The sequence below is a fragment of the Lepisma saccharinum genome, chromosome 17 (assembly GCF_977018435.1).
Source record: "Lepisma saccharinum chromosome 17, izLepSacc3.1, whole genome shotgun sequence".
Taxonomy (NCBI): domain Eukaryota; kingdom Metazoa; phylum Arthropoda; class Insecta; order Zygentoma; family Lepismatidae; genus Lepisma; species Lepisma saccharinum.
The window spans coordinates 50274268-50294711 of NC_139245.1; the positions used below are offsets into that span (position 1 = coordinate 50274268).

At 38.0% G+C, this 20444-nt stretch overlaps 1 protein-coding gene across 4 annotated transcripts in view; it reads right to left on the minus strand.

Annotated features, from left to right (window-relative positions):
* Window positions 1-14760, minus strand: part of LOC146001742 (uncharacterized) — a 95523-nt gene extending 80763 nt beyond the window's left edge. For 3 of the 4 annotated variants that reach the window (XM_083139450.1, XM_083139451.1, XM_083139448.1), the window contains exon 1: window positions 9076-9186. In XM_083139450.1, the coding sequence (XP_082995576.1) occupies window positions 9076-9087 (12 nt within the window). In that variant the 5' untranslated portion in view covers window positions 9088-9186. Of the gene's footprint in view, window positions 1-9075; window positions 9187-14696 lie in introns of those variants that run through there. The other variant, XM_083139449.1, reaches the window with a different exon arrangement.
* Between the last annotated feature and the right edge of the window lie 5684 nt (window positions 14761-20444).

Consider the following 20444-nt stretch of genomic DNA (forward strand, 5'->3'; position numbering starts at 1 on the left):
TGCCATAGGTGTTTGACTACATTTGATAATCATATTCCACAGAACTATGTCAAATTTAATAATCCAGAAATTGCTAACCAGAAACTTAAAGAGCACAAACAATATTGTGGTGGGAACAAGCCTGTATGTATGATTATGCCCAAACCAAGAGAGGTTGAGAAATTCAAACAACACAAAGCTTTGTTGGAGAATCCAGCAATAATGATAGCAGATTTTGAGGCATTTCTTAAACCAATCAACTATTCAGATCCTGAAATTTATTATACTACACCTTATCAACTCCATGAGGTTTGTAGTTATGGTTATGTAGTTGTGTGGTGCAATTTATTAAAACCTAATGAGCCTTATACAGATACAGAGGACCTAATGCTGTTAAACAATTTCTCCAAAAAATAAAAGAAGTAGTGATGAAAATTGGTATGGTATTATCTGGGTCAAAACCAAGAGTACCATTATCTGCTGCTGAAGAGCAATTATATGATGCTACTAAGATTTGCCCACAGTCCAATTTATATTTTACATATGAAAATAAGAAAATTTATCAGGAAAGAATCTTGGGGTCTTCTGTAATAGCCGTAATCTCAAAATACAGAGACAAATTTGTCTCCATATTCTTTCATAATGGCAGTGGCTATGATTTCCACCATTTGGTTAAGCATCTTAGTTATGATACAAAGAACATAGAAGTTCTAGCAGAAAATCAAGAGAGATATATTAGTCTCAGCAAAACAGTAAAAATTCCTTGTGATGGCATTATTAAGATGAGATTCCTAGACTCCATGAGATTTCTCTCTGCTGGATTGGATGCTCTTGCCAGGAAACTATCTGATGACCAGTTCCAAATTACAACTAATAGTTTTCCTAGCTTGGGCATAGAACATATTAGACAAAAGTTGGCTTATCCATATGAATATGTGACTGACCATACTAAGTTTGATGATCAATGTCTTCCTCCTCTCAAGGAGTTCTACAGCCAACTCAGTGATTGAAATATCACAGATCAGGATTACTATCATGCACAACTGATGTGGGAGGAATTAGGATGTAGGACCTTGGGAGACTACCATGATGCCTATCTAAAATTGGATGTGACAATTCTTGCTGATGTATTTCAGGTCTTTAGAAAATTGTCTATGAATATCTATAAATTGGACCCAGCACACTTTTATAGCCTCCCAGGGTTAGCTTGGGCAGCTATGTTGTTGAAAACTAAAATTCAATTAAAGCTGATTACAGACATAGACATGCTTCTCTTCATAGAAAAAGGGGGCATAGTACAATGCACATAAAGATATGCAAGGGCCAACTACACATATGACAAAAGTATATAATCCAAATTAACCTTCTAGCTACATTTTCTATGTTGATGTAAATAATTTATATGGATATTCAATGATGCATAAACTCCCCTATGGTGGTTTTGAGTGGATAGAACCTACATCAATAGATATACAAAATTTTGATGATACTAAGTATGGTTTCTTTGCTGAGGTGGATCTTGTTTTTCCTCATGAATTACACAAAATTCTGATTTGCCACCAGCTCCTGACTTCAAGTGTCCACCTGAAACAAAACAGAAGAAGCTTCTGATGACTCTTGACCCTAAAGAGAGATATGTCAGACACTATAAGAATATCAAATTTTTAATGGGAAAGAGGGTTCATATAGTGCAAATTCGTAGAGTTGTTACATTCAAGCATTCAGAGTGGTTGAGGCCTTATACTGAAACTAACACAAGACACATAACACTTGCTACTTCAGATTTAGATAAGGATTTCTATAAATTAATGAATAATGCTGTCTATGGTAAGACTATGGAGAATATTAGGAAGCATGTAGATGTAAGACTAGTCTCTGATCCAAAAAAGGGTAATAAATTAGTGGCTGATCCAAAATTTCCATTAAGAACAACAATAAATAATAAAAATACCAAACTTATTAGACATGAATCTGAAACTAGAGTTAAATCAGATGTTCAACCTTGTAAATGTGGAAGCTGATCAACCAGAGTGCATTAATAAGAAAAGTAGATTAGACATTGTGAAGTTTAATAATAATTCAAGTGAACCTTCAAATGGGATTAAGGTGCAAAAACCAATTATATGTACAAAAATCGGATACTGAAATGAGTAGCTCTAGAAGTGAAGCTGATAATTGTTTGGTTACGTTGATGTGCAATGGCAAAGAGGTCCAATTCGAAGTGGATACGGGTGCAGCAGTATCTGTTTGGGATGAAGAATTCCATACAACGAATTTTAGGAACATTCCAGTTAGAAAGAGTGTTCTCACTTTATGGAATGTAGATGGGAGACCACTACCAATAGTAGGGAGAGTTATGCTGGATGTGCAGTTAGAAAATGGGATTAAAATTGCCCTTGTACATTTCACGAAATAAATCAAAGACACCTATTTTAGGAAGGATCTGGTTGGATGAATTATGGCCAGATTGGAAATCTTGGTTTCAGTTAACGATTTCTAGGGACAGTTGTTTGTTAACAGTATCTAAGCAACCAACTTTTACTAATCAAAAATTTGAATACTTAATAAATAGGTACAAAGAAGTTTTTCTGGTAATATTTGTGAGCCTATTAAGCAATTTAAAGCTACAATACAAATCAACGATGGAGCAGTTCCAATATTCAAAATAGTTTGTATAACATGAAGTTATAAGTTAAATAAATGTTGTTCTTACTGTTAACGTTTTGCCTAATTGAAGATTATTACATTCTGTATATGGACACAGATAGTTTTATATATCATATCAAGACACCTAATTTCTATGAAGACATAAAACACCCTAAGTTGTTTAATTATTTTGATACATCTTCATATCCTCGTAGTTTTGATATTTCTTTCAACAATGAAAAGGTGCCTGTCAAACTATAAGATAAAAAAGTAATGATATTATTAAGGAATTTATTGGATTACGAGCAAAAATGTATGTAATTAAATCAGAAAAAGATATTATTAAAAAAGCCAAGGGAGTAGGTAGAACTACAGTAGAGAAAAAAACTCTCCTTTGATGCTTATTACAACTGTCTCAAAACTAAGTCTCCCAAACTGAGGGAGGAAAAAAGAATCCAAAGTGTTGATCATATATTAACTACAAATAAAATAAGAAAAATTGCCCTGGATTCAGAGGATGACAAGAGACAGATTCTCTCATGTGAGATAGACACATTACCACGGGGTCACTATTGCCTGGGAAATGATAACCAATGTGATAACTGTCAATAAAATAACCATGAATCTGTTTGCGTTTAGAAAACAAGCTATGGAAGTGCCTGTTGACATAGCCTCACCAAATCTCACTAATCTCTTGTCTAAACTAAATGGACTACTAAATATCCACTTGAACAGTATCTTAACAGAATATAATGATGATACTGGTAAAATATTTTATATTTTTAATAACAATCTAAATTATTATAAATTCGCCATTCCTGGGAAATTACAATTTACCATAAATTCTGAGAACAAGGGTGAGATCAAAATATTTACTGGGAGTAATATCTATCGTATTAAATATGATAAGATGAATACTATCACCACGTATGATATATCTGCAAATTATTGTTTGTATATAGAGTTGCTGGGAGAGTATGATAAACTTATAATAATAATATGTCCTTTCTTAACAAGGCAGCTATAGTCTATGTATTCCCATAAGCAATAGTTGTGTTAAGTAGAAACTATTCTTATATCTTGGATGAACTATGATTGTTTGTATATAGAGTTGCTGGGAGAGTATGATAAACTTATACCTCTGTTTCTAAAGTTGAAAATCACCTATCCTATAATAAATAATCATTACCAAAATGCCTAATGATATTTTTGGTCACTCTATATATATAGACTATATATTATTGAAGACAACAAGAAAACAAGACAAAATTATTCATAGAAGCTTCCTAGAAAGTTTTACTTACCAGATTAAATGTTCTATAACAAAACTACTATGCTTGTATAAGCAATATGAGAAAACAAGATACATGTTCCTTTGCACCATACGTATAATTGAAAGCTTGTTTTTTCCTGTGCTGGAATTGCAATGTTGCATGCTGCCATAATTAGCCTTGGGAGTAGAAATGTCATTACTTGGTCTGCCCGTGGAAAAATCAATATTCCCACATTCTTCTATTTTCTTTACCTGCCGGGAAAGGGGTACCTTCAACATAGGACAGGACAACAGGGTGTGTTAAAAGTAATATGTCCTTTCTTAACAAGGCAGCTATAGTCTATGTATTCTCATAAGCAATAGTTGTGTTAAGTAGAAACTATTCTTATATCTTGGATGAACTATTTAGACTATGCTATACCTTAAAAGCAGGATGAGACTACAGGGTGTGTTGAAAGTAATATACACTTTCTCAATAAAGCGGCTATAGTCTATGTAATCCTATAAGCAAGGGTCTATGTTAAGTAGAAATTATTTTTACATATAATAGTATTTGAAGAACTAGAAAATAAGAGATTTCAAAACATATTAATAATATTCAATGAACTATACCGGGTGGTACATTTATAATGATAGTATTGAATATCGCATGCAGAATGCATCCAATCGAAAAATTGCACAGAAAAAAGTTTGATACTATTGAGGGGGTAAGTCAATGCCACCAAAATTTCGTCGCCGCCACCCACCACCCCTTACGTGGAGTGGGGGGTAAATGTGAAATTTCAAATGGAACACCCCCATTCGTTTTACATATTTGGATTCAGTGTTGAAAAAGAAGTATTTTTTGTTCGAAAAATTTTGTAAAAAAATTGCAACCTTAGAATATTTATAAACATTTGGTAGTTTCAGTTTCATTTTGTTCTCTTTATGTAATAACAGGTTTTTTTCCTGTTGAGAACATTGCAAAAACTAATTTTATTCAAAAAATGTGTGCAAAGAATTCGGCAAAAGAAAATTGTTTGCAATTTATGTTTTTGTGTAACAATAAATAATATTAATTTGTTCCAACTCTTTGGTTTCAAGGAACAATTTCATACGAACAGCAAAATTAAGTATGTTACTACAAATTAGTTATCATTTGAGGTACACAAATAAATGGTTAAAGGAGCAAATGTTCAAAATGACGACTGTTCTCTTCAATGCATTTCAAAACACGGTCTGTCAAGCTCCACACTGTTTGTCCCAAAATGTCAGGAGTAATAGAGACACAAGCATCAATAATTCGTTGCCGCATGTATTCTGGCGTTGTTGGAACTCCGTAGTAGCACTTTCCTTTAAGTAGTTCCCAAACGCAGGAATCAGGCGACGTGAGATCGGGTGAACGAGCTGGCCAAGAAACGGGTCCTCCACGTCCTATCCATCGACCAGGAAACTTTGTGTCCAACATGACTCGAGCCTGAATGGAGTAGTGAGCTGGACAACCATCATGTTGATACCACATGTTGCAGTGCTGGTGAAGTGGCAATTCTTCCAACAGCCCTGGCAGAATATTTACCAAAAACTCTGTGTACTTTTGTCCATTTAATATGCCTTCAATGAAATATGGTCCAATCAATCGGCTTCCAATTATTCGGCACCAAACATTGACACTCCAAGGTCTTTGGTGTTCAACTTCTCGTATCCAATGCAGATTTTTAACAGACCAATAATGCATTGTGTCTGTTTATATGACCATGGTTGGTGAATGACGATTCGCAGAGAATAAAACCAATGAAAAGAATTGTTCATTCATTTGCATCTGTTGCAGCATCCAATTGCACAAATGTAAACATTTTTGAAAGTCTTCGCCATGAAGCTCCTGGTGCAAAGACATACACTACGGATGGAACTTGAAACTTCTCAGAATTCGCAGAGTACTGGTTTTAGAAATTCCGGAACCTAGGGATATTTGCCTTGTGCTGATGTGGGGATTGTAAGCAACAGCACTTAAAACATTAATTGCAGCCTCTTCATTTGTAACAGTTTTCCTCCTGGTCTTAGATTTTGGATGAATAGTGCCAGTTTCCGTGAATTGTTTCACTATGCGGTACAAGATTGCAATGCCTGGAGTATCTCAGTCCTCGAATCGATTTCTGTACAAAGTTCTTGTAGCTTCACCATTTTGATGTGCTTCAACGTAAAGCAGAATGATATAAACATTTGCTTGTATTGACAGATGCACCATTTTACAAACCTACTTTTCAATTTGACAAACGTGATACTACTAAATCATTGGTACCCTGCCAAGATACAGGAGAGACATTTACATTATTTCACTCCAACACAAATATGGTACGGGTAATCACATCTCAGATCCTTCGTAGATTTAATAAAACACAAAGTCATGTTTTCACTAACATAACGGAAGCATGGTGTTGAACGTCTATCACCTCACTGCACAGATTTATTTCACAGAAGGAAATAAAGAAAACAGTACACGAATACTACAGCTTTACGAGTACCAACAGCCAGCCCACTACGAAACACGGATTGCACACAAACATCGTGCACAGCTGATAGTCTGTACAGCAATTGTCTGACGTGAATCACCCGACCCCGCTGGTCAGCTGTTGCCACTTGGCAGTGCTGCTCTCACACAATGGTAGAATTTACATGTACTACACACCTTATGTCAACATGGTCATTTTTCAAGAGGACCCATCTGAGATATTTAACCCCGCAAACTGTCAAAATTCAATGAATGGCCATGTTTGAGCCCATGCTGTAAAAAAGGGTTGCATTTCTAAGTACTGAAATTTATTTATTTACAGACACCCTGCAGGCAGGTCTACACATACAAAAAAATTCAAGCCTTAGACTAAACCCCTTCATTAAAAAAATCAGGCTTAAAAATCCAATTTTTTAACTATTGTTAACAAAATTTCTATCATAATTTTCACACTTAGGATGCAATTTTAAGCAAAACGTACTTAATGAATTTTGTTTCAGGTCTCTAGCTCAAATGGTTTTTGAGATATTAAGGTTTCTGTAAACTGCTACATGAGCAAAAAAAACCATGTGACATGTTGGAAAAATGGCTGGCCCAGGAGAACTAAAGACAATATTTTTTGTTGTACATTGATTTTCATATCTAGAAACATGTACAAACGTACGTACTAAAAATGAAATTCTTCCAAAAAGGGGTTGCAACCACCATTGGATGGTTTGGCATTGAATGGCCCAAAGAGTATATAACACAACTTTCCATGCTTCCCATTGTCAAGGCATTCAAAAAAGAAAGTATCACAGAATAGTGCAAATGGTCCTGAAAGTAATTACCACTTCACACAGTTCTGAAAAGTCCCAATTTTTCAATGAAAAGAAGATGCAAAAGGTTCCTTACAGAAACATTCCAATTCCTACTGCCATATTTGCTCTGCTATCTGTTTACATGATGCTCGAAGAGATGCCATGTTTTGAAAACAGCATCAACATGATCAGATGTTCAAAGCATTTAGGGTAATAATTGTAATGCTAGGAGCCCTAAACCTTGCTCACCTAACTTAACCACTAAAGCATTTAGAGACATTATTTGAATGCTAAGGCTCCTAAACCTGGCCCACCTAACTTAAGCAAGAAATCATTTAGGGACATGATTTGAATGCTAAACCTGACCTACATAACCCAACTGTGAAAGGATTTTGGGACATTATTTGAATGCTAAGAGCCTAAATCTGAAATGCTAAACATAACTACCAGAGCATATAGGGACTCCATTTGAATGCAAAAGTGCTAAACCTGACCACTTAACATACAAAATCACTTTGCTCTGCACACATGTGACCTAGATGGCAGCAACAGTCCATAACAAAAACAGCAACAAACAAATCGTATAGTAGCATATGGAAGAAAACTATTCTATAGCAAACATGCAGTAATTAATCGCTAAAATTCCAAAGTATGTTATGAGACATGAATAGAAATCAAATTGGTCCATGTTCCTTTCACTTTATTGCAATTTCATCATGCTACAAATGAAAATTTTACATGGTTCGATTTCGATTTACATCTGTTAACACATATTGCGGAGTTTTTTCTTAAGACTTCATTCAATAGATGCTTTTATGGTTATATTTTATAGGTTTGTCGCGTGTTACTCACAAATCCAGAATATAAAAATAGGAAAGTTAAAAATTGTACTTACGTATGTGAGTATAGTGCTCTTATTGTAGAACGACGTTTCAGAGATTGACTATCTCTTTCCTCAGGTTCATATAAAAACTAAGTACTTGGCATAGTACTGCGTCAAAAATGTAATATGAGGATTGTGGTTAAGGGTTGGTTAGGGTACATTTGGGTAGGAAAGGCCAAACCTGCAGGTTGCATTGTGATTTATGCAGGTTTTTTAGATTTTTAACTTTTTTAACTTTTTTACCTGGGAATAGGTCTACAGAACAAGTTGTTTTTTTTTTGTTTTTTTTGTTTTTTAGGGAACGGCTTGGGTTTTTACGTACTTCTAATAGCAAAAACTTAATATTTTAAATGTACCCTAACCAACCCTTAACCACAATCCTCATATTACATTTTTGACGCAGTACTATGCCAAGTACTTAGTTTTTATATGAACCTGAGGAAAGAGATAGTCAATCTCTGAAACGTCATTCTACAATAAGAGCACTATACTCACATACGTAAGTACAATTTTTAACTTTCCTATTTTTATACTTTTATGGTTAGGTTTGATTGTTAACATGCAGTCTGCGGACCTCTGGGGGTCGCAGCGATAATTAAAGGGGTTCGCAAGTTGTAAGTACTTAAAGAAGCGATTATATGCAATTATAATTTTCTTTTGGTAAACTAAGAAATTATTCATACGATTCGGACATACTCAATTAATAATCTAAGTAACATTTAAAAATAAAAAAATAAAAACTGAAAAAACTATGTCTTCACTGTTAACTTGGCTGATAGATGGTGAAAGTTAGCAGTGGACTGTTAGTAACTCTTAAAGTGGCCGAGAGATGGCATGGAGTGTCTTCATTGGTAGTTTGGTTTGGTGAACAGCCAGTTGCGCCAGCGAAGTCAAGTGTGTCGCCTGATGCTAACATGTCCACCATGCTAACTTCGCTCTTCCACGTACTCAAACTGCAGGAATCCAGATGCGAAAAGTAATAAAGTGTAAGTATAATAGTACTCACAGGCGATAACATGGATCGCTGGTTGAAGACAGGTTCATTGAAGTGTGTGCCTCATTCGAACAGTGATGCCACTGGGTGTGTTCCAGAGAACTCAACCGCTAGCCGGAAAACTGTTGAACAAGTGTAAAAACGTCGTAAACATGATGTCAAGTCTGCAAGGAACGCAAGTCACACTCTTCACAGTCCAAGACAAAATAGATGGAACATTAAAGAAAATGAGTATATGTGCACGCCGAATCAGCAAAACCGAATTTGATTCGCTAATGTAGAGGCTGGTTTTTGGCTTCGAGTGACTATGCTTGGTCTGGAAAACAGCACCATCCATCCCAGTGATCCAACAACTATACAAAGTGAATTTTCTCAAGTAAGTTTCCAGATCCAGACTGTTGTAATTATTAGCCAAGTATCACATTGTTTTATAATTTTTATGCATTTAGGAAGTATGTTTATGTAAATGAAGTTTAATTAAACTTTAAAAAGTTTTAAGGAAAGTAAATATTAGGCCTATATTATACGAATAAAATCAAACATGGTAACATCACAAAATTCTGTCTTTTGTTTACTGAATTCAGTATTATGTTCTGTGGCTAGGGGGTCCTTGGACATGCATGTGATATGCTGAGGGGGCCTCAGACACAGAAAGTTTGGGAAACCCTGCCCTAAATGCATTCTACTAAGGTTCCGATTTACCTCCACATTCATTCCTACTACGCTAGGACACTTACTGTCGAGGTACCCTTAACCCTCTCTAGCTCTAAGACAAAGTGAAATAACTTGCATGGTACATGAAGATTTTGTTGAGTTTTCAGTTGATTTTGGCTTGCGGAAACATGTTATTGTGAAGTAAATTGCATCTGCTACCTTAGTGTGTTACTTTATTCTGAAGCAAAACAGCCCGAAGGCTTCGTGTAAGTGAATATAGCACCCAAAACGACATTTCACAACAGCAGCAATAACTTTCCATGGAAAGATATACACTGCTAGGTTTGGTACTGATGGTTATTTTCAACATGTTCATTCGCTATTTTAGTGTCCATACAAACAGTTCTTACTACCAAAAATCAGTGAAAGTACTCCAAAATTGCATGTTTTTACTTATGTAAGCCATATTTTAGGATCAAATTTCTCAGTTATTTGGGTTTTCCACATGCTGAAAATTTTAGATTACGTAAAACATTGAAATCTGTATATTAAAAAGAAATTCAACATAATTGTGGCTTGTCAATGGAGAATACCTTGTCCATGGGAAGGGTATATAAGGTAAGATAATTTTTAAGATTATTTTTTTTCCAACATAAATATTTTTTTCTTTTCAAAACCAAACAGTGTTCACTACTTTAAGGAAGGTTCAAATTTCATGTGACAATGATTTCCAAAATTCTACGATAATTAGTCTTTCTGCTAGAAGAATTTGAAAAATCATAGGTATATGACATATACCTATATATATATATATTCGTTATAGCGGATACACATTAAAATCGGATATTTTGTGTTTCTCATGGTTCGTACTTACGAATTGTGTATTGCGGAACATATTTCAAGGTGATATTGTGCTTTTTACACGAAAACAAACACAATTTTTCACATATATAGTAGTTATTGTTATTCCCTTTATCGCTTCCCTAACACACAATATGGCAGGCACATGTTGACTACCGTTGTCGGTATGCAGTATTTCCAACCTTATTCATCGAAAAATACCTACATCATATTAGTCACGTGTGCAAATTGCACATTATGCAAGAGTAGCTGACGGATAGCCCCACAAACCATTTCCGAATAAGGTTAGGTTAGGCAAGCATAGTTTAAAAAAAAGGGGGTTGAAAACAGTGACAGGGGGTTACATCATCAAACGTATGGAGCATTCGGTTCACGTAGGAAAGCAATTGCAATTGTGCGTCAGTGCGATATTTATCTTGCAAAATACATGATTTCCCGGTCAAATATATTCCACGATGAAAGAAAATAGCTCGACGAACATTAGAAATCTTAGAGAAACTTATTTCCGTAAGTAGTTTCGGTAACAATGCGATCTTCGCCGAACAGATTTCTTCATTTTTACAGAAGAAACTACTTAACAAAATGAGTTTCTGTAGCACAATCACTGACCGTTGCTTCCTCTACGTGAGATGGATGTTCCGTATGTTTCATGACGTAACCCCCTGTCAGTGTTTCCAACCACGCCATTGTTTTGCAAGAAGTGAAGGTGAATATTGTTTTTTTCAAAACTGTATCGCAATGTTTTACGAACAAAATTTTAACTATGCTTGCCTAACCAATCCCAACCTAACCTAACCTTGCCGGAAATGGTTTTTGGGGCTATCCGTGAATGGTTTTGGGGGCTATCCTCAATGGTTTGTGAGGCTATTCAGGTATTTTTCGGTTACGACGGTTGGAAACACTGCACACCCACATGATGCACAACACGACTCAAGTTGTACCTGCAATATTGTGTGTTACAGAAGTGAAAAAACAAAGAACAATAATTACTGTTAATGTAAAAAATTGAAATTATTTGGTAACAGTTTCATTAATTGGAGAGACATTTCTTCAATTTTACACAAGAAACTACTTATGGAAATGAGTTCTCCAAGGTTTACAACGTTCATCAAGGTATTTTCTTTCATCGTGGAATATATATGACCGGGAAATCATGTATTTTTCAAGAGAAATATCTCACTGATGCACAATTGCCATTGCTTTCATTTGCTTGCCCTATGATGACCGGATGCTGGGTACGTTTTATGACCTACGCCCCTGTCAGTGTGTCAACCCCCCCCTTTTTTTTTACTATCCTTGCCTAACGTAACCAAACCTAACCTAACCTTATCAGTAATTGTTTGTGGGGCTATCGGTCAGCTACCGTGCATAATGGTTCGTGGGGCTATCCGTCAGGTACCCGTGCAAAATGTATAATGTCCACCGGTGACGAACACAATAGGAGGTATTTTTCAGTGAAGAAGGTTGAAACACTGCATACCCACAACTTGAGTCAAGATGTGCCCACCATATTGTGTGTTCCGGAAGCAAAGGAATTAAAAAAAAAAGCACTCAGAATGTGAAAAATTGCGTTTGTTTTCATTTTAAAAAGCATAATGGCACCTTGAACTATGTTCCACAATATACAATTGGTAAGTACGAACCATGCAAAACACAAAATATCCGATTTAAATGTGTCTCCGATCTATGAAACTGGTACCAATTATATTCGTGAAAATAGCAAAATGCCACCTTAAAGAATCTTTCGTAATGCAGAATAGGTAAGTATGAATATTAGAAACAACCAAAGGTAAACTTTCCGTATCCGGAAAACGGATTTCTTAAAATTACACTGCATGCCGACTACGGTAGTGAAACTGTGACCGCCATTTAGCGTGTTACCCAAGGGAAAAATGAACAAACAAAACTTACTTCATACGTCGAAAATATAAATTATTTCCGTGAAAAAAAGCGAAATGCCACCTTCGGCAATGTTTCTCAATGCAGAATACGTAGTAGGAATATGGAAAGTGACATAGATAGCCAGTTTCAGGCATTTTCCGGATACGGAAAGTTTACCATAAAAGTAAATAGAACGTTTTGTAAAGTCTGAATGGCATTCTCCTTCAAAAATACTACGCAGGTTTGGTTTGAATCTCATGGCTTTCTTCTTCGTTAAGGGCGAAAACACTTCCGTCACTCCTCTGGTAATATGTTACTGAAAATGTTACCAATTTACCGAATATTTAAATCCCTTTAATTTACATTCATTGGTAAATATGCGATATCGCCCGGACGGATTTCTTCAAATTTACAGGAGAAAGTACTTACTGAAATGAGTTTCTTTAGCATTCTGGACGTTCTTGGAGGTATTTTCTTTCACGGAAAGTAAAAACTTCGTAGCTTAATGCTACCGAACAAGAATTAATCACTTTTTACGTAAGAAATTGGCATTGCCTGCCACATTATGCCTTTGTTTCCATTGTGTGCTTGCAGATGGCGAGAGCGTTCAAAGTCACGCGATCTCTGCAGCGTTTCCAAACGTGCCTTCTTTTTACGAAAATTTCTATTTTTAACTGTTCGCCGTGCTTTCTTTTTTCGATGAATTTAGGGGTGAAATGAGTGCTAATGGAACCTAACCTAACAGGCCTAACCTAACCTTGTGTGAATGGGTTGTGGGGCTATCCATGGATGGTTTTTGGGGCTAACGTCAATGGTTTGTGGGGCTACCCATCGATGGTTTTTGGGGCTAACGTGCATGGTTTGTGGAGGTAAACATGAAACAAAAATCGAAATGGTAAATGTTTACTACCCTTCGGACACCTATAACTTCTGAGTTTCGTCAATGTTTGACATTTGTACTTACCTATCTGCTTCGCGGATCATTTTTTAACGTGTATTCACGTTTTTTGATCATTTAAAAAAAAAAAAGTGTTTTTGTAACTGAAGAACGTACGTTTCCGCAAATGGTTTGTGGGGCTATGTGTCAATGGTTCTTGGGGCTATGCGAGAATGGTGTGTGGGGCTACGCATATTTTTTTCGAAACCAATTTTTAACTATTGTGACCCTACCTAACCTAACTTTACCGGAAATGGTTCGTGGGGCTATCCGTCAATGGTTGAACTTCCGGTAAATTTCTCGTATCGGACAAACGGATTTCTTCAAATTTACAGGAGAAATTACTTACCGAATGCAGTTTCTTTAGACTTGTGGAAGTTCGTGGAAGTGTTTTCTTGCATCGTTCATTGAATTTTGCCGGTAAATCATCTACTTTTCGATATAAATGTGTGACCGATGCACGAAAGCTCTTGCATCCATTTACTTACAGGTGGATGTAGCCTGTCTCTGATGACGTAATCCCGGTCAGTGTTTCCAAACATGTGTTTTTGTAACTGAAGAAGGTACGTTTCCGCAAATGGTTTGTGGGGCTATGTGTCAATGGTTCGTGGGGCTATGCGTCAATGGTTCGTGGGGCTATGCGAGAATGGTGTGTGGGGCTACGCATATTTTTTCGAAACCAATTTTTCACTATTGTAACCTATAGTGACCCTACCTAACCTAACCTTACCAGAAATGGTTCGTGGGGCTATGTATGAGTGGTTCGTGGGGCTATGCGTCAATGGTTTGTGGGGCTACATAGGTATTTTTGGGTGCAGTGGGGTGGAAACACTGCATGCCGAGTACGGTAGTGAAACTGTGACCACCATTCTGCGTGTTACCGAAGGCAAAAAGAAACGAAGAAAACTTACTCGATATGTCGCAAATAGAGCTTATTTCCGTGAAATAAGCGAAATGCCACCTTCAGCAATGTTTCTCAATGCAGAATACGTAAGTACGAATATTCAAATTAAATGAACTAGCAAATTTCAGCCGTTTGTCCGATACGAGAAATTTACCGAACTTCCACTATGAAACATTCCCACATCACACAAAACACCTTCCCGATGTTCGACAATGCTACAGGAACTTATTACGGTAAGTAGTTTCTTCTGTAAAAATAAATAAATGTGTCCGAAGGATAGTAAACAAGTACCACTTCAACTTAAAGAATGTTCCGCAAGGCAAAATAGGTAAGTACCAGTGGTAAAATTAAGGAAATAAATGAGTGAAAGGTGTCCGGACGTTATCGCATATTTACCGATTCGTTTATCTAGCCACACAAACAGGCAGGGTACAGGGTTCGATACTCGGTTGAGGAACATGGTGGTTCGCATCCTACTTTAGATTGTAGGTCCCGATTAATCTTTCTGTGCATAAAGCGGACAAAAATAAACTCAACAAAACTCACCATACAGCTAGCAAATTTCATTCAACATACAGAAGACCTCTGTTTTTGTTTCTCACAATTCAAATTATTATTATTACTGTATTCTGGAATACTTGATAATATTACTTACAATTTCTGACTGACAGTTCAGTATTTTTCTTCGAATCTCTCTTTGCAGTACTTCCTCTTCATACCACAGAGAAAATATCAGTGTTGCCACAATATGAAAGCACGATTTCCCTTTAAAAGGGGCAAAAGTTCCCTTCTTTGGACCATTTTTTCCCTTCACCTAAGCAAATTATATAATAATAATTAGTAGAGTGCCACACACGTAAATTTGCCGTTGCGTAGAAACGAATTTTCTTTTCGTCTCCCTCTCTCTTAGCATCATGTGTTTTACCCTGCTCGAAAACCTTCGCTATTGTTGCCATATTGTCATTCCATTCCTGGACACACTCGCGCAAACATCATTGAAAACAATTGAATAGCGCTCCAGCTCGCGGTTCCCACCGTTCGGCAGGGACGGTAATGTGGCAATATAGCACGGCTTTTTTTTTTTTTTTTTTTTTTTAATGACCGTTTAAATCGGTCAGGACATCGGCATTATGAGACATGCATCTTGAATTACATTTATCATTAACAGGCATCGCTTCTTTATTCATTTGCAACATTTTGGGGTTACATCAAATAATTTCAGGGGACCACTCTGCATCTGTCGCTAGAGGGTATATGGCATATGTTCCCAAACCCAGGAAAAGAAGGGACGACACAATACAATACAACATAAAACACATAGTACCCTAAGGTACGAGCGTGTCGACGAGATGTGTGATCACTCGCCGGCGCGTCGAGCGGTCCGGAGCTTCCCGGATTTCTTGTAGTCCATTAAGAAGCTGAATAAGGCCTGGAAGGACGTCGGGCTGCGCTAGTTGATTTAGGAGATTCAGCAGAGACGCTTGATCAACAGTCTGAGGCTCAGCTTGTCGTGGTGTCGGTCGAAGCGCTGTTGTGCGATTGGCTCTTTGCTGCGGTGCTGGCCGCTGGTTGGTCGAACTGGTTGTAGTTTTAGGACGGTAGTCACGAGCTGGTGTCGTCACCGGGACGTCTTGTCGAATTGGCCGTGGTGTAATCTGGCGTTTGGGGTCCGATGGGGCCCGTCGTTCGTTCTTGATTTTCTTAAATAGGGAGCAACCCCTATAACTGGCGTAATGAGCAAGGCCGCAGTTCGCGCATCTTGGAGGTATATCTGGGTACTTAATTGGGCAGTCTGAAAACTTAAGTGGCCCCGTGCATTTCACGCAACGAGGCGTCGCGTAACAGTGGCGTTGCCCATGCCCGATCCGTTGGCAAGCATGGCATTGTAGTATCATTTTGGAGTGGTATTTTTCGACTATTACGTCGAATATACCCATTGTCTTAAGGGTGAGGATCTGGCGAGATGAGTGATGAAATGATGAAATTGATGAATGGACATTCACAAACAACCAAGCCCGACCGGGATTCGAACCCGGGACCCTTGGCGTTGCAGCGCGATGTGCTAACCACTCGGCCACAGGGTCGGGCCCCTGAAAGAACAATCAGGGCTATCATGAACGAAAGACAATCTCTTGAGATGTCAGAAGGCCCCTCCACATCATTCCACACTCCCGGGAAAGAACGACAAAGACCAGCGACCAAATCGTCAGTGGACGCTTTCGATGAAAACGTTATTTTCCGTTGCTGCGTAATGACCAGGGGGGGGGTCGAAATAGAGCGGCATCTGCCGCCACCTCCCAGGGAGGCAAAATGACTAGCGCCGGCCCTGGTTCATAACAAAAGAAAAAGCTACGCAGCTTATCGTCTAGTGGCAGTATATGTACTTGTTATTGTTGTGGAAGCCGGCATCCTTTGTAAATGTACAACAAAGGCAACCGACTGTCGCCGATCTCAGAGAGGAAATAATAATACTGCTTCAGGAGGAGTGTTATGGTGCAATTGTAGCGGTTTAACACGTTGGCATGTTATTATCTGCCGTTGCAGTTCCATACCAGTGTATACGGGTTTTGGGAGTGAAAAGTTAGAACGCCACCAGTGCATTAATGCAATGAAAAATAATATATATATATTTTTTATTTTGTTTGAAATCACTCAAATAAGGAATCGTATGAAGAAGTCTTCTTTGCAGCATTTTTGGTAATTTTACTTATGTGTTAGTTCATATTTTGCGAATTTTTAGTCCATATGTATGTAGCTACATACAAAGCCACTTGTTAGTACATATTAATCCTAGTCCTGGTATAATGCATGACGTTTAAAACTCAACGTTAGATAGGCCTGAATTCTCTAATTTTATTGTTGTACGTAACAGCTGTGCATCGGCGCACTGCAGCGATTTTTCTATCTGCTCCATTAGCAACACTGCTTCTTTAGTTGTTTCGCGCATCGCACGGCAGAAATATCTGCGCTGGACTCTAGTAGCAGCAGCATGATTAGTGGTGGTGGTGGAACCAGTAGTAGTACGTACGTAATTAAGTATTCCATTGATTTCGTTACTCGCTTGATAAAAAATGTTTTTAAATAAATTCACATTCCAGGCCCATAGCCAGGAATTCTTTGTAGGGGGGGGGGGGCGAAGTCAATCCTTGGGGGGGCATTTTTTTAATACGTTGTGTCGCATTGGCAGATTGCCCATTCCCCCACAAGAGGTAAGTAACAGAAAAGGGTTGTTGATATATTGAAACTGCAACGAACAAAAAAAAAAAACTTCGAACAACATCAAATAGCAACATTTCGATAATGACCTTTCCAGATTGCCAAAGAATATAAAGTCGATAATGTTAATAGACCGTGTTAAAAATGTAAACATAAACATTGGTGAGGTCTTGCCCGGTCCCCCCGGAACTTCCGGTTTAGGCCAGTCCCCGTTGTTACCAGTGCAGATTCACCGGCATACGAAGTAAGAAATGGACGCTTGTTTTCATCAGTTGTGCGACGATAATCAAGAAAGTTATTTGTTAATGTTCTACTATGAAGGAGTGGACGTCTAGAATCCATTGGATGATCAACTGCAGAGCAAAGTATTAAAATATGATGTGTCTTTGTGGCCGCCAGTTGTATAGCATACTACAGTGCGTCCATTTTGATCTTCAGCCGAGAGATCGGGAGAAGCGTGGCGGGCGGCGCTGACGGAGATGCCGACATTTGCGGCCTGTAATACCCGCTTATTTTTATGGACATGTGCAGACATATATATAAATATTGCAAAACGAGCACTAACCTGTGTTATAATTTATCATCTGTAATTCATCCAAGTTCTGCCCTTATATACACAAAAAAATACGCTTTAGAAACGATGTTAAGAGCCACAGATAATAGAACATTTTAATCATAATTTTGACCAGTAACGTCCTGCTTAAGTTTATATCCTTGAAAGAGTTTTGTGGCGATGGGAATCGTTTGGAGGTTTCGAATGTGCAACACTGTATCAAGATTACGCTGCAGACGAAACCGTTAAAAGTGAATGGTTTTCGTGAGCTTCCTTGCAATCCGAAATCTCCGAGCTCGAGTTTTTTTTTGTTCCTTCGCGACAAGATGAAGACAGAGCTGTGAATATAGTGGCGAGCATTGTAAACCAAGAGCGTGTTAATTTCGTACTGTCCGTAAGAGTGTTATTCTTGGTTACTTGCAGTTACTTGTTTGTGTTATTGTCGTGTGTATGTGTGTTGTATCAGTGAGACGATTGGAATGCCAGCCGCAAGGTTCACGTTAGAACAAAGATTTATTATGTATGACACGTACATGAAAACAGACTCGTGTCGAGACGTGTGTAGGCAATTTGTACAGAAATTCCCAGGCGTTTCAACTCCACATAGAGATATGGTTAGACATCTTGTCCTTAAATTACGAGAAACTGGATCGTTAAATTTTAAAACACCTAAGCAAAAACGACGGATTCTAACCGAAGCAAAACTCGATGATATTGGTGCAGCGTTAGAACGTTCTCCAAACAAACCTCTACGCCGTGTTTCAAAAGAGGTGGATGTGTCAAAATCATCGGCACATACAGCCACTAAGCTACTAAAATTAAAACGTAATCTTATAACACAGGTTTGTGCTCGTTTTGCAATATTTATATAAATGTCTGCATATGTCCATAAAAATAAGCGGGCATTACAGGCCGCAAATGTCGGCATCTCCGTCAGCGCCGCCCGCCACGCTTCTCCCGATCTCTCGGCTGAAGATCGAAATGGACGCACGGTACATATCTCATGTACACGCACGACGAACTCAAAACGCACGAAAGTTTAGATATATTCAATTATTTTGTAAACGGAAAAGTGTCGTGTCGCTTCGGTTCGAAAAATTTCATTGATCACTGAGGATTCACTTTATTTTAAGTGGCACGGAGATTACACACCGAAGCGACAAGCAACAGCCCCTTAACTATAAAGGAAACAATTCACCTTGCATACGAGTACAAGAGAGCGAGGCGACACGATGTATGGTACTGAGAAAACAACAGTCCAGTCCCAAGCGACACGTGCATTTTCTCGTGGTGAATTGGTTCGAAAGGAAGCTTTCAGACTGCAGCGATACGTCTCTCTTGGAAACCAACATTAAAAAATAAACAACACCTTCCGAACGACAAATTGCAGGTGTCGCTTCTCGCTTGGACTGGGTCGTTTTATCAATACCGCGCACTGTGTTGCCCCGGCCTGTTATTTGCACAAGCGTGACTGGTGAATGGTTTTCTTTAGATCGAATGCTTCTGTGCGAAATCCCGATATCGCTTGTCGCTTCAGTCTGAAAACTCCCTTGTTGCTTGAAGTAAATTCGTGCAAGTGAAAGCGGCATGCCATATCATAGGTTTTCCCTAAATCTATCAGGCGGAAAGGCTACGTTGAAAGCACAAATATTTACTAGTATTTGTTATGTGTCATTACTTCTGCAGATTTGTTGGCAAAGGTTCACTTAAGCATACTTTATAATATAATAATATCACTAGTTTTATAGAATTATCTTTCCTTCACTTTTCCATTTACAAAATAATTGAATTTATCTAAACGTTCGTCGTGCGTGTACTTGTATGTACGTAGAGATACTTCGTGTGCTATACAACTGGCGGCCACAAAGACACGTCATATTTTAATAATCTGCTCTGCAGTTGATCATCCGACGGACTCTAGACGTCCACTCCTTTATAGTAGAACATTAACAAATAACTTTCTTGACTATCGTCGCACAACTGATGAAAACAAGCGCTCATTTCTTACTTCGTATGCCGGTGAATCTGCACTGGCAACAACTTGGACTGGCCTAAACCGGAAGTTCCAGGGGGACCGGGCAAGACCTCACCAATGTTTATGTTTACATTTTTAACACGGCCTATAGTAACTATATAATAAGTAACACTGAGTCTAGGCGTCCGAAATTGGGGCTCCAAATTTCATTCTAAGATTTATTTTCAGATTAATATAGCAAAACGTCGCCTTGCAATCAAAGGGTCCCGGGTTCGATTCCTGGTGGAGGCACATAGTGGTTCGGATCCCATTTTAAACTGTAGGTCCAGTCCCGATTAACCTTACTGTGCATAAAGTGGACTTTAAACACCAAATCAATCCAAAAATATAGCAAAAGAAA